Below are 15,989 nucleotides of genomic sequence, written 5' to 3'. Positions count from 1 at the left end.
AACTGCAGTGAACAAAATAACCCTTTACTTAGAATGAACATGGTGATCGTTGAGCCTGGATCCAGGTGAAGTTTATTTTTGCCCTCTTCTGTGTTCTAGGGACCTCCAGGAACTTGATGATAGTACCCAGCTCCCTCTGCTTTGTCACTTCTCAGAAACAACTGAAGGACTCACCACCATCCGGGCCTTTAGGTAAGTAAATATGTTTTCATATTGCTGAGTGGGCAAATACATCATTAACAAATATTTATCTAAAAATAACTGATAATTGTTACCATTATCTGGATGCTCCCAGTGTGTGCCTGACACGGCCCTAAACCAGGAGTAGGAAAAATGTGGTATGAATAATCAGAATCGAGTTTAATTGTAGGAAATGTTAACAAGAATAAAGAAAGGAGAAGGAACAATTTGGGAAAATACTAGCTGTGTGACTTAGACAAGGCGTTAAAATTTCCTAGCCTCAGTTTCCTCATCTGTGAAATGGGAAAAACAATCTTCTTAGGGCCATGGAACAATTTGGTATAATGCATGTAAAGTATTAACCACAGTGACTATTGAAGAATCACCCGATAAACAAGTTAAAATAATGGTAGCAATAATAATGATCCTAACAAAAAATACTATCATACCAAAGTTGTTTTATAATTTCATCCTTTTTTCTTCATAGTTTGTAAACAGAGCAATAACCTCGGCTTTTGATCAAAGTGTTTACTCAACCTTCAAAAAAGTTACTTAGCCCTGTTTTTCATTCAAGTAAGATCAGAAAAAAAATGGCATTACTGAACATTTCATTTAATGTAGAAATTTGATTTTTAAAGTGTTATATTATTCTTAACCCTAATTGCAAGTATTTGTAGATTTTAGTCAGAAATTTTTCTAACCTAAGAAACTTATTTTTAAAAATATAGAATTGGGTCATAGAGTATAATACAAAAAAAAAAAAACAACAATCCACAACATTATATATCACAGAATTTCTGCATAAATATATGTAAGTTTCATCATGAAGCATTCATACTTTCTTTACTGGTACACTTTCCTATCATAATTGCAATGCCTTTTATTAGGATGTCAAAACTATTCATTTGCATTGAATGCAGATATTAAAATAAAATTTAGATTCTAATAGTAGCCAGCAATGACCAGTGGCATTAATAAAGATTACTTTTTTCACATTAAAGATTACTTTTTTCACCAAATAAATCCTTTTAAGCCAATTTATTTTTAAAATTTTATTTGAGTGTTGAACATATACCAGGTACTATTCTTGCTATAGATCTACAAAGACTAAAAGAGACATGGCACTTCATTTTCAGCCCAACTACATGTAGCACTGTTTTGACTCCTCCCAATCCCCAGACACCTGTCATCTTATCATATTTATTTCCTTTGTGGTATCTATCTGAGTATTTTAAATAATCTCTTTTTTATTGTTGTCAGTATATTATCTGTCCCTTCCAACTGGCATGTAAGCTTTATCAGATTTTTTTTCATTGTTGCATCATCATTGCCTGGGAAAATGCCTAGCACTAAGTAAGTGGTCAAGAAATATATTCTAACTAGTCAGCATGAGCTTTGTCCTAAGGAGCTGGTAGCCTAGTAGGTGAGAGAGTTTAAAGGGAAAAATGGCAATACAATGTGATACATATATAATATATGCAACATATATGTATCAGAGAGCAAAGCAGCACTCTGTCTCAAAAAAATGGGGAGATAATTATTGAACAACAATCTTTCATTGATGAATAATTGACCTGGAAGATAAAAGGGATAGAATATTCAAAGCAGTGGTAATAAATGTGAAAAATCATGGATATTTCTATTTTATATAGAAGTCAAAATAGTCCAACATTGTCAGAATTGAGTAGGTACAAAAAGGTAGTTATCAACAGGAAACTTGAAACCATAATCAGAAGCCAATACATAAAAGGTATTGAATAAGTATCTTTAAAGAACTTGGAGTTTATTATTTTCATGTTGGGGAGTCACTGAAGAATTTTGAACAGGAAAGTAACATGATCAGAATTACTTACATCTGGATTACTCAGGTACACTGTGAATGTATTGGGGATGGTTAAGGCTAAAGACAAGAAATTCCAGAAGGATATTGCAGTGCCCCAGATAAGAAATGACAAAAGCTAGCTAAAAGAACCTGGAGAGAAAGTACAGATTTGAGGAATATTTAGAAAGTGGGACCAATAAGGTTTAGGGACAAATTGAATGTGAAGATTAAGATTGAAGAGTAAATTGATTCCTTCTAGGTTTCTGGTTCCCATGAGTAAACAACAGGCTTCCAAGCTAGGGGATTGAAGCTAATGTGAAGAAGGTGATGAATCTGGTTACAAACAGATAGAGATGCTGATGAAATTCCCAGTTAGAGATGTTTGTAGTCAATTGGGTATGTAGGTCCAGGGTTTGAGGATTATCACAGAGCAGAATATAGCAGTTTGAATATCATCCTCTCAAAAGTATCATTTAAAGTTTTGGACACAGATTTGATTGACAGGGGAGAGGGTGTAGACTAAGTAAAGAGCTTGGGCAAAATTTTCAGACTACTGGCACTTAAGGAGCAAGCAGATGAAAACAATACTGTGGAAAATATGATTTGCCAATTTCTGACTCTGTAAACAAAGCTGGTTGTCTTAGGTTCATGCTTCAGAGTAAGACAGGTTACATTACTTGTACCTTCTAACCTCCTTTTATATTTGCCTTATTACTTCTTATATCATTGCTGAAATATCAGTCCATGATTAGGTCTATTGTGGAAAGACTTCCTTGAATATTAGAATGTGTATTCCATGCCCTTTCTTAAGATCTCTATGTTAACACCTGTAATCCTAAACTTATCACACTGTATCGTAATCAACTATTTGTGTTTTTGCATTTCTTCACAAGATTGAGAGGCTTAAGAGTTGATCTTGTGCATCCTTATCTTCAGAATATCAGCAGAGTCAAGCACGTAGTATGTGTTCAAATGTTCTGTGAATGAATTAAAAAATATTATATTTCTCATCGTATTACTTCCTGTGGATATCACCTCAGCTCTTTGTTTCACCTTCTTCTATTGGCTTCCATTCCTCATAAAAACAGCCAGTTTGAACTCTGTTCTCTAGTCAGCTCCCTCGGGAAAGGGAAAGAGTTGATGTTGCGCTTTGTCATGGCTTCAATCTTTCAACCAAAAATCCTACTGAGCTTCTCCTGATCCTAGCCAACCCCAACATAGGCCAGTCTGATGCTATCAAATTCAAACCAATGCCTTTTGTACAGAAGGAAGATACAGCTCTTGGTAACCTTAATCTTGTGACTATTGCTTTACCAAGTTGGCCCCTGCAAAGGACAACTATCTTATGAGTGAGAAGTTAATGATAGTAAAGGTTAAATTAACTGAGAACCCCTCTCATGCTATTTATAAATTATCTAGATGGGAGAGGCTGGCACCCAAACACTTTGCCTCCCTAGAGGTCACCAAAGGTCCTTAAGTGGTCAGCTGAGATTTTTGATAGCCCTTCATCCAAATGACACCATTTATTAGCAAACATTTGCCTGTAGAATTCTACTATGGTTAAGGACAGTTCTAGAAGAACTAAGGAACTGTTCTACCTGTGTTTGATCCATGTGTACTATAGGCAACACCATTGTGATGGACCTTAATTCAGTCTTGTCCTCTTCCTCCCAAGATTCCAATGACATAATAATGCAAAACGTTATTACTTAATAGGGCAGGCCCCTTCTTCTCACTCAGTGAGAAGAATTCAGACTAGCTGAAAAAATAAGTCATCTAAGTAGGCAAAGACTCAGATAATGACTTCATTGAATTAAATAATGAGGATTTTAAGAACAAATTGAATGTTCATTAGCAGTAAAAATGTTAAAAAATAGAATAAAAAGGAATTAAAAGTGTCCATTGGATATGGCAACCATGAAGCTGTTGGTGACTTTAGCAAGAGCAGTAAGGGTAAAACAAAACAGGATTAAGTCATAATTCAGAGGGTTGAAGAATAAATTAGAAGTTGGAATGCAGAAGTGACAAGGGAAATGCTACTTTCAAGAGTAGCATTTAATGGAGATAGGAAGGAGTTTAGAGGAAGCTAATTAAAAGAAGAAGTTTTTTTGTACTGTTCATCTTTTCATTTTTAAGCGAGTATAAGCTAGCTATTTTTAAAGACTGGAGGGAAGAAGTGGAGATATAGACATGATGGGACAATGAATGGAGCATATTTTTATGGCAAAGTAGCTGGAATACATTCAATGGCCCAAGCTCAGCTTGAAGGTGAGAAAAGGATGAGAATGGACTCAGGAAAGCTGGTAAGTGAAAAGCAGGAAGCTGATGGGGTCAACATTTAATGGCCTCTGTTATCTCTCTGAAGGACAAGATGAGGTTACCTTCTGAGAGTGATGAAGACAAGAATAAGGTAGAACACCTTGAAGGGAATGAGGAAAACTTAGAATGAAAGAGGAACTTGACCAAATGTCAAAGTTCAGATTTTTCATTTACCTTCTTCACTAGACACATGAGCATAATTCAGCAATACTATTTCAATTTTACATTGAGGAAAAAATATACAGAGAGTTTTAAGAACAAAATATTTTGTTAACCTTCAATGCTTGAATCACAGTTGGAAGAAACAAAAGACAACTCAACTTCTATCTAGAAGTACCTACAGGATACTCATCCAGTTTAGATCTTCCAGAGTTTATTTTGAAAGTAAATATTCACTACTATAAATATCAGGATTTTATTTAAACCACATGAAGTCTCGAAAATGTGAGGACGACCCTGCTGCCATGGATAAAATTCTAGAAGCTTTATGTTTGTTACTCGTGGTCAAGAATCAAACATGTTCTTTTCCATCCATCTGCTCCTTTCTTTCAAGCTACTCACAGTCCCCAGGGTGTTGAGCTCTTTTGGAAAGTTAGTATTTACTGGTTAGGCTGCTCTTCCTCCCCTGCATTCAGGGTTCATGGTGTACTCACATGAAGCAATGAATTCCCTTTCAAGCAGTTTACCGTGAAAGTATCACAGTTAAATTAAACTGAGATTTTAGTGACCTTTCCTATTTTTTTGTGTGCGTCTGACAGAATAAAGGTCTAAGAATGTTCAGAAGATGAGCTGGATGTGGATGAAAAGATACAGACTGAGTGTGTCAAAGTTTCCATTAGGAAAACAGAAGGTTTCTTGCCAAATAGAAACACGCAGAAAGAATGTTCACTGCATTTTCACCCCTCCCCTCTCACTGCTGCCTCAGACTGTTGCCAACTCCATTTACTAACTCTATAAGAGTGTATCTGAAACAATATCGCAAAACTAAAGGAAGAGTAAGAAGAATCCCAAGCAAAGCACTTTGTCGAATCAAGTGTTTGATGTTCATCTCAAACATAGTCTTCTGACTTCGGTCTAGCTGGCCTCCTCTCCAGTCTCTTCATCATCAGAGTCTTCTAGGGAGAAGAATCTGTCTCAAGCCCCCTGAACATACGGGGTCTCTCATGTTATGCCTTTGCTCACGCTGTTTCTACTACTTAGAATACTTTGTTCACCTGAAAGATTCAGCTCATTCCTTAAAATCTTGCCCAGACCATCCTTCCTGTGCTTTGTGAAACCTTGCTTAACGCTTCCTCTCTCCTCACCTGCCAATCTGTTCCCTACCATCTTGAACAGTCTGGTCAGTGCAAATCACCCCTTCCTTTGTATTTGTGTAGCATTTTGCTTAAGGTTATTATAACTCGATACAGTATTGTGCCACTCTTACTTGTTCATACTGTATTTACCTCCTTCACTAGGTAGTCTGCCCCTCATGGGAGAAGGTTGCATTTTACTCATAGTTATACCCCCAGTGTCTAGAATAATGTCTTGCTTAGAGTTTGTGATTGCTAAATGCTTCTGAAGGAATAGATAATAATCTACCTAACATGTACCAGACAAGCCTTTACATGTATATATCTCTTTGTGGTTGGTATCCACTATCTCAGTAAATACTACAGTACTTTGAAAACTCCACCTCACCTTTTAGATATTCTCTATATTACTTCCTGAAAGGGTCACCTGGAGGGGTAAGCATGTCCCTTGGACTGCTTAGTCCCACATTAGTGTGTTGCCATTCAGCCCAGGTCCTCCTGTACATGGCATTTATGTTAAGGATACATAACTCAAAGTGAGGTAATTATTTGGTTCCGATTGCAGAATCCATTGATTATTGTAGATCAGCTCTTGCTGTCCAACTGAATTATCTGTCTAGATTGAAATATTGGAATGATCAAATTGATTGGATGGATATCAAGTGTCTGCTTTATATTGACCTGTATGGATTGTTTCAGTGGGCCAAGGGAACACACCACCCAGAACATCTATATTCTTGACACATGATTGTTTATTATACAGTTTCACATTTTTAGTTAAAATGTTTGTGGGGTGGGAACAGTCTTTTATCAAACAAGAATTATTGCCATGCTGTCAGATGAAATTTAGCTATTCCTTGCAAACATAGCCCATAGACAGGAGGTCTGTATAAGAGAACCCATGGCTGCAGAGAATGAATAAACCACATTTTGATTTGGCAATTCCAAAACCTTCAAACCAGCTATTTTGATTATGTTATCCAGCTTTCCATTGTTTCTCTTATTTAGGAAAAATAATTTAAAAGTGAAAAGAGACTATTTTTGTGGTTTAAAAAAATTTTTTTTGACTATGTAGCATGAGTTTCTTTGAGACAATGACTCAGACATTCACATGGATAAAGGCAATTTCTTTTTTTTCGGTAATTTTTTATTTTAAAGATGTGGGATATAATAATACAGGGTTAGGTATAAAAGTGTTCATTATGTAGGTACCCTTGTTGATGAGGTATGTCCCTTTCCCCTGGCAGTTTCCCAATACTCCCAATCCCTTTCTTATAGTATTGTGATAATTGTTCAAGGTCCACTTATGAGTGAGAACATGTGGTACTCAGTTCTTTGTTTCTGTGATAGATCAGTCAGTATTATAGACTCTAAGTCCATCCAAGTTGCTGTAAAGTTCATAATTTTGTCCTTCTTTATGGCTGCATAATATTCCCTCATGCATATATAACACATTTTTTTATCCAGTCCTCTTTCACTGGACAGCACAGTTGATTCCATGTTTTTGCTATTGTGAATAGTGCTGCAATAAACATGCACGTGCAGGTATCTTTTTCATAGATTGATTTGAGTTCCTCCAGGTATATTCCCAGTAGGGGGACTGTGGGGTCATATGGAAGGTCAATTTTTAGATCTTTTAGGAATCACCACACTGTTTTTCACAGAGGTTGTACTAGTTTACGCTCCCACCAACAGTGTATTCCCTTTTCCCTGCGTCCTCTTCAGCATCTGTTATTTTTCAAATTATTGATGATGGTCATCCTGACTGGAGTTAGGTGATATCTCATATCTCAGTGTGGTTTTAATTTACATTTCTTTGATAACTAGTGAGGCTGAACATTTTTTCATGTATCTGTTGGCTGCTTATATGTCTTCTTTTGAGAAATGTTTATTCACATCTTTTACCCATAGGTTACACAAAATTGGGTATGATTAAGTTGGACAACAAGAATGAAGTTAATTTGCTGGGGACCGATATCCAAATTATAGGTATCAAAGAACTTTGAAAGAATCAAAGACCAAGAGTTCCTTTTATGCAATGACTATTCTTACAAATAGTTTAGAACTCTTGGGTGTAATATCTTACCTGACACAAACATATGCCATCTCCAAGTGGCTTGCCGTCTTCTACTTATTGCCACCTTGACTTTTCCCTTGGGTTCTAAAAACTCGAGGCAAAAAATAGAATTTTAAAAGCTTTTATTTGCCTGTTACAATGCAGTTTCTTGTCTTCCCTGGTTCTCATTTGTCACCTCTCACCCAACTCAAACTGTCATTTGGAAAAGCAAAATAAATGCCACGAAAAGAGTATATTGCATTTCTGTAAAACTTATCTTTTTTGTAAGCCCCTTGTAATGTAGTAGGCCATGCCTTATTTTTATGGTTATAATAATTGTGTGAAACTCTATGAAAGTATCTTTAATACAACATTGCAATTAGAAGGACTTATTTTCCTAGTAAGGGTGTAAGAAGGGAAAGAAACCCTTGACCACACCATGTCTACTAAGAATGCAACAGAGCAGTAGCAGCTGGTCTTTATTTTGAAGCAGAAGTCCATTTACTAGTCATCCCCTCCCATCAGTTTGTCACCATGCTGAGTAAATACTGCAGTAGTAAGTGTGACTGTTTTTTATTACTTCTCCTGTTGTGTGGCTAACATCATAATATTTTTGTTTTCTGCAGGCATGAAACCAGATTTAAACAACGTATGCTGGAACTGACGGACACAAACAACATTGCCTACTTATTTCTCTCAGCTGCCAACAGATGGTTGGAGGTCAGGACGGTACGTTCATTTCATGATTTCGAAATGGAAACCAAATAGAGAAGAAGCCTGCTGCAAAGAAGGAGACAGTTGTAAAAATTAGTCTTCCACTGAGACTCAGCACTAGTCCAGCACTTTCCGAACTTTAAAATAGCTCAGGTTTGTTTATGTTACAGATAAAATTTGTCATAATGTTTTAGCTAATGACAAGACAAATAGCCCAAAAAGCAAAAATTCGTTTTGTGCTCATTAGTCTCTAGATTACATAAGTTAATGGAATGGCAAATATTTGTGTAACTTCAATTTTTTTTAAGAGCACATTTAAAAAGTGAACAGAAGTGCTCATTTCCATCACTGAGCTGGACAGGCTTGGAAATATGGCAATTTTCTATGTTTTAAGTCAGTGGAGGGTCATGTCGGCACAAAATGTAAAAAAAAAAAAAAAAAAAAGGCATAAGCCTTGGCATCACAGACTTGGTCTAGCAAGTTAATTTATTTGAGCCCCCAGTTCCTCATCTATAAAATAAGACAAGAATATGTACCTCATAAGAATATTAGGATTAAAAATAACACAAATCCCCTACACAATGACTGGCAAATGCATTCAAGAAATGTCTTTTGAGAGCATGGGTAAATGAATAAATGAATAGAAACAGTACCTACCCTGTAAGTGGTACATAAGCCAATCAGGGGAAATGTGAAATAGAAGAGACAGACATTCCAGAAGGGGAGGGATTTGCAGTCCATGTAATCTGCAGCATGAATAAAATAATTTAGTGGTAATGGTGAGTTGATTGTAGTCTTTTAAACGGTTATCTGTCAGTTTTGAAAAGAAAAAGATTTGTCTGTACTATTGGAAAAAAGCTTATCCCTACTGGTTACGCCTCTCTACCATATGCAGACTTTCTTTCAAAACTCAACAGACTAGAGAAGGATGACGGTAGTGAATCTGATAAGGTTGAAGTGAAGGAGTCCAGGTTAAAGTCTGAGTCATTGATTGACGGAGACAGACTGATATAGAATCTTGGACACCCCGTGAGCTTTAGTTAATATGGTTTCTCACTAGTTTACAGAGAGTCTCTAGTGCTATATTAGTCATTATTTAGAAATTATTCAGCAACATAGCATGATTATTTTTCACAAATTTTTGATGGAAGCACTGGTTGTTAGTAAATTCCTTCCAGGTAGCTGTGAGTGTCAGAAAAAGACAGGGCAGAGTTTCTCAGGAATTAATTATAGGTAACAAAAAGGCAATTGAAATGTTGCTTAGGATTTATTACAAAATTAAAACTTGATTCTTTAGATCCTATTCAGACCACACCTTCTTGTTTTAAGCTTCTGGTTGCAGTGGGTTTTTTAATTTTCTGTTTTTCTCTAAAGAAAAAAATCATATCTGAATAATAGAATTAATGATAAAATATATTAATAAATGAAATGTCCCAGAATCATAAGGGAAAATGTTAGTAGTAACTTTTGCCTCTGATTTTTCTGAACTTGAACATTGAGTATGTCTTTCAGGGGGCAAGTGTGTTTGCTTTGGCCTTGAGGTGACTTTGACTCCTGTCTCTGCCCTTTAGCACTTACCATGCAGTCAGGTTAATGGATAAGACTGAACAAGAAACTTCAAGCAAGCCATATGCTCTGTTCTCATAGCCAGAAGACAAGATATCAGAGCCTTAAGACTGCCAAGAAAGGGAAGGTCAGGAAAAATTAGAACATAACTGCAGCCAAACTCAGAAAAGTTTAGTTTAGTAAGACTCACAGCCCAATACTTTAACCCCCATGTGGAATAGTAATTAACCTACCTGAATATAAAAGAATTCTGGTTCCACCTGCAGAAAACCAAAGAAAATACTGACACTTTAAGCTGGAAGGACAGAATCTGTTACTCATTTTGTTGCTTTATAATACATTTGTTATTATGTCTTCTGTTTGCTTTCTGTGTGCTATAATTCTTCCAAGATTTACTATCTAGTCTCATGACTAGATCTCTCCCTTAAAAGTTAATACAAAAAAAAAAAATACAAAAAAATGAAGCTGTTGCCTTTATTTCTGACTTCTGCTGACAGAAGTCAGAGTTCAAGGTCCTTTGTGTATGATTTGTCTCCATTTATCGTGTTTATGTGTCAGTAAGTTTATATGTCTAAGCATGTACACACACACACACACACACACACACACACACACACACACACACACACCCCTTCAGACAATTCCAGCAATCTATTGTGAGATCTGTCAGATTCACTCCCATTCTGTTTTCCTGAGTACACTGAGGGTTTGTATTAGAACTGGGCTTTTTTTTTTTTTTTTTTTTTTTTGTGAGTTGGAGTCTCACTCTGTCACCTAGGCTGGAGTACAGGGGCACGCTAACGGCCCCCCTAGTGTCAACCTGCTGGGCTCCAGCAATCCTTCCATCTCAGCCATCCAGGTAGCCTGAACTACAGGTGCATGCTACCACGTCCAGTTAATTTTTGATTTATTGTCAAGACGAGGTCTAGCCAAGTTGCCCAGGCTGGTCTCGAATTCGTGGGCTCAGGCAATCCACTGCCCTGGCCTCCCAAAGTGCTGGGATTACAGGCTGAGCCACCAAGCCCAGCCAAAATTGGGCATATTTAAATATAAATGTTTGGCCAGTTGTGGTAGCTCACATTTGTAATCCTAGCACTTTGGGAAGCAGAAGCGAGAAAATCGCTTAAGTCTAGGAATTAGAGACCATCCTGGGCAATAGCGAGACAGACCTCATCTCTAAAAAAATAAAATACAAAAATTACCTGGAAGTGGTGGTACACACTTGTAGTTTCAGCTACTCTGGAGGCTGAGATGGAAGGATCACCTGAGTCCAGGAAGTCAAGGCTGTGGTGCCTTTCAGCCTAAGAGAGTGAGACTGCAACTCAAAAATAATAATATTAATAATAATAATATATATGTATGTATATATATCCAAGAACATATACCACAGTAGGAATATTAAATAAATTGAGTAGTTACTTCTATTGGGAAATAAACTTTTCTCCCAAGTGTGTACATATAAAAAGGATGTTATTACTACTGCACTTTGGTGGATATGTTCTGGAGACATAATTTTAACTTCAAATAACCGGGTCTTGTGTCAGAAATATTAATGTTCAGATACAGGACCTTGGAGACTAGGGTGTGAACTGTTATCTGAATTTCACAGCTGGACATATTCTGCCTTGTAAGTTATTTAAAAAAATAAATAATGAAAACTTCTATCTGGCCAGGTACATCTGCATTGCATAGACCTTATTTATACCATCTGCCCAACCCCCTCTTTTGCCTATCTGTTGTCATAGTATTCAGTAACTTAGCGTAAATATCTGCTTCTAGCAAATATTCCTAGAATTCCCAGAGCAGAAACACAACTAAAATGGTATAAAGAAAGTCACTGCATTGAGCACAAACTAGAAGAGGCAAGCAGAATTTCCTGACACAGGTTTCGCCAACTCTAATTATGAATTAGAATGCATGGCTAAGAGCCTTAGTAGAAAGAGGAGGAAACTTGATATTATAGCTTTCTGGGACTATTTTCCCCTTTCCTTTCTCTCCATTCCTAGTTTTAGCTTTCCAAAGTGAAGCCACTACTACTGACAAAAAAATCCCAAGGAAAAGGAAAGGAGATAGGGAAACCAGAGTCAAAAAACACCTTTTGTCAAATTTGGGAAAGTTTCTGAGTCCCATCCAATTTTTGTTGTCTTTTCTTTTTGTAAGTATATGACTTTCACTACTTTTTCCATTCATGTAGAATAAAGACGATCATTATTTATCCCCTTTCTCTGAGTACCTAGTTTTTTCTATGAAAGATTTAGTCTTGCCCACCATGTTCATTTCATACTCATTTTGAATTGGAAAATAAAAGACTATACACATTTAATTTTTTTTTTAAGGACAAGAGTCTAAGGGAATAAAATAATTTGGCCTGTAGAAAAGTAGCTAGACTGTGGCCACCCTGGCTGCTTTGGCAGCAGAGGGAACTGTTTTTCCTCTGGGTGCCAAGTGAAGCCGGCCATAGTTGTGTGCAATGTGTCACTGTAGCCTAACCTTTGAATGCTGCTTACGTTCTTTTGTTCAGCCCAGTGTTTTCTTTTCATCCCTCTGCACTAAACAATTCCAGTTCTTTGGCATTGGTGTTTCCAGTTGCGAAAATTGTGTAACTCTATCTAAAGGCTGTCTCTCCAAGGCTTTGTCTTGCTGTGTGGTGAAAGGATAAAAGAAAATTCACATCAGGAAGCCAAAAAGAAAAAAAAAAAAAAAGAAAAGAAAAGTTGTTAGAGTCAACAGGCTAAAGTGAGAGCAGTTGTCAGAGTGAGCTTGCACAATAGCCTATTTTGAAGCTAACACAGAGGTGTGTGTGTGTGTTGTGTGTGTGTGTGTGTTTTCATAATTCTATAATAGGCAGGTATGCACTGATCTGGTAATTTGGAGACCCTAATATAGTCTCCCAGATACTTAGTGGTTCCGTAATGTACTCATGAACGTTCATGAAGGAAAGAGATGGTGCACTTTTCTGTTGTTACTATTTAAGGAACTGTTTTGTAGAGAATTGCAATTTTCATTATAACCCCACATATAGATAAATGTCATGGAATCACTAGAAATCTGACAAGACGTCTCTCTTTTGACTCAGAGATCAAAGGCTTTTCTTGAGAGGGGAGTGTTGAATTCACAAAATTGATAGAAGTAGAAATTTAGTACTGTACTGATAAAATGTCTTGTGTTTGGGCCCTCTTTTGAAAGTGGATAATTCATACATCTTTTAGCTTCTGTTTCCGAGTTGAAACTCTCATTTCATTGTATCATTTTAATGGAAGATGTTTTTTACTGAGTAGATTGGTTAGGATGCATAAGGCCATGGCAGTAGAATAAATGCCATTAGTTAGCCCTCAGTACAGGCTCTCCTGTCTATGAGTTATTCAGACCATCTGCTTCTCCTTTCTTAATTTATTGCCTTTAAGCCATTTTGCTATTTACATATTTGCAGAGGAATGGAAAGAGGAGGTAACTATAGGGTCACTTGTGGTTCACTGAACTTGTTAAGAAAATGAAGAACTACCATAAGTTTTTATGTTATCCTTTGATTTCACATTTCTGTACTTGAGAAAAGTGATTGGAATTCAGTGATTTTGCTATGAAATTTCTTGATAAACTTTGTACTCAAAGGAGTTTTGTCCCTTATGCAGATTAACATAAAATTCAGATCAAATGTCTCCAAAAAATGTACAATTCCTTGGGAAAAAAATAGTTTTCAGCAGTGGTAATAATCCAGGAGTGAGCTGGAAAGTATCTAGTTAGTATTATTAAAAGACAACATGAGCCAGGCTTGGTGACTCAGCCTGTAATCCCTCGCCTTTGGGAGGCTGAGGTGAGTGGATTGCCTGAGCCTGTGGGTTCGAGACCCACCTGGGCAACTTGGCGAGACCTCATCTCTACAATAAAAATGAAAAAATTAGCCGGGCGTGGTAACGCGCGCCTGTAGTTCCAGCTACTTGGAAGGCTGAGGTGGAAGGATCGCTGGAGCCCAGCAGATCGAGGCTGCGGTGGCCAGGAGCGGCCACTGCACTCCAGTCTGGGTGACAGTGAGACTCCAACTCAAAAAAAAAAAAGAGACAACATGAATTGCACTTTCTAAAAAAAGTATAAAAGAATATTTTTATAGCAAATGAAATAATTTTATTATAGATGCTAAACAACAGACATACTTGCTTTCAGGCTATCATATCTATTTTAATTTAATAGATTATAGCTTTTGAAGTGAGTTTAGTATCTGAAAATTTTGCTATAAAATGTTCCTTAAGAAAATGTATGTTCTTCTTTTGCTGAAGTGTCAAAGACATTATCTCTATAACGCTATTTTTATATATGAATTGAGCACATTTTAATTACTGAACTAATAATTAGCAGCATCTAATGATCATATTAAAAACTTTACAAGTAGTTTTGAAAATGTTAGTCATGTGAAAGAGACCCAGAAAATGTATATGAACTACAATTTATTGATCACTCTTCTTCCTTTTCTCCCTGCATCTGTTTTCACTTCTCTTTCTGGCTCTTTTCCCAGGATAAGACTACCTACATGTTACTAGAATCATCATTTTAATTCAATAGAAAACAGTTAAATTTGTTGTTTGATTGAATCTACCATTTCATTCTATATAGTGGATGAATTCAGGAGGCCAATATAGAATACAAAGATTTCAGTAGTGAGCTAAATTTAACACACAGAGAGAAACAGAGACCACAATATTTTGTATTTCTTGTATTATATTTATATTTACATTTGGCCTACTGTTTAATTTTCATTTATTTATACCCAGTAATCTTTGTTGTTTCAGTATCTCAGATGTAACCGTGTTCTATTCTAGTCCTATTCAGATCTGCTTTTTGTAAAGAACAGAGCAACACGGCATTTTATGAGTTTTTTTCCCGCAATTAAAATAGAATAAAATAATATAATAACTTGGAAGTGAATGATGAAGTTCATGTCCTAAGAAAGAGTGTATTTCACTTTTAAAAAGGAAAGACTCCCTAACACTTATGCATAGCAAAGCTTTTTAAAGAGATAGTCATACTACAATTCTAAATGAAGGATAAAAAGATCATAAAACTTGGTGCTGGATTTTCTATTTTATCAAAAATGCATCCTTATAATATCTTTACTTATTTAACTCTTAAAACCTGGAAATGAGATTGGTGGAGAATTGAATGATTCATATAAACCCTAAAATAAAAGTCATTAAAAAGTCCTAATTTAGAAGAATTTGGCTCATAGGCAAGTTCACTGAATGTTTTAAGAAGGGGTGAATTTATTCAGTCATAAGGAATTACTTTACCTTTACAATGTTCTTAGCATTATTCCTGTTGCTGGAGATAACAGTGGTAAAAATTCAGACAAAGAGTTCATCCTCAGGAAACTTAGATTCTAGTGAGAATAAATAACGTGTAAACAAATAGATCATTTTACATAGCTCTAAATGCTTTGAAGGAAATAAAACAGGACAATTGGATAGAGAACAGTCCAGGACTAGAGTCAGGAGCCAACAAAAGAAGACCTCTCTAAGGTGCCGATATTTGAATTGAACCTTAAATGATGAGAAGAAGTCAGATATCAGAAATCTGTGAACAAGCATTTCAGGCAGTCATCTGCAGAAGCAAAGTTGGTGTGTTTCTAAGAATGGGGGGGGGACCCCAACATGATTGGAGCAGAATAAAGGAACTGGAAAGGAATCTCAGATCTAAGGTCAGAGCAGGCAGGGTATGGAATCCAGACTTTATATCATATAAGGCACTGTAATCTATCTGATTTTGAATTTGTTATAAGTGTAACAAGAGGTAATGATAACTTGAAACAGAGAAGTTGTATTACCTGACTTGCACTTTTAAAATGATATGTGAATGAATGAATAAATGATTGAGGTTTTTCTTCCCGATGAAGTCAGTGGCAGGAAGCAGAGAACTGAAGTGAATTTTAAAAGTACCTTGAAGTCTTAAGGTATACATTACCTACAGATTTTTGTCAGAAACTGAATGACATATTTCTGAATATCCAGCCAGGAACACCTCGATGGACGTATCCCCTGGTACTTTCTTTCTG

At 36.3% G+C, this 15,989-nt stretch overlaps 1 protein-coding gene across 1 annotated transcript in view; it reads left to right on the top strand.

The window, feature by feature from the left end:
- Positions 1-15,989, top strand: part of ABCC9 (ATP binding cassette subfamily C member 9) — a 128,246-nt gene that overhangs the window by 94,533 nt on the left and 17,724 nt on the right. The window contains exons 30-31 of the mRNA XM_021716419.1: positions 100-192; positions 8,296-8,398. Coding sequence (XP_021572094.1) covers positions 100-192; positions 8,296-8,398 — 196 coding nt within the window. The remainder of the gene's footprint in view (positions 1-99; positions 193-8,295; positions 8,399-15,989) is intronic.

This window comes from Carlito syrichta, unplaced genomic scaffold (genome assembly GCF_000164805.1).
Source record: "Carlito syrichta isolate Samal-C Ts95f unplaced genomic scaffold, Tarsius_syrichta-2.0.1 Scaffold308809, whole genome shotgun sequence".
Classification (NCBI taxonomy): Eukaryota; Metazoa; Chordata; class Mammalia; order Primates; family Tarsiidae; genus Carlito; species Carlito syrichta.
The sequence above is the reverse complement of the archived record's forward strand: the minus strand, read 5'-3'. Positions and strand labels throughout refer to the sequence as shown.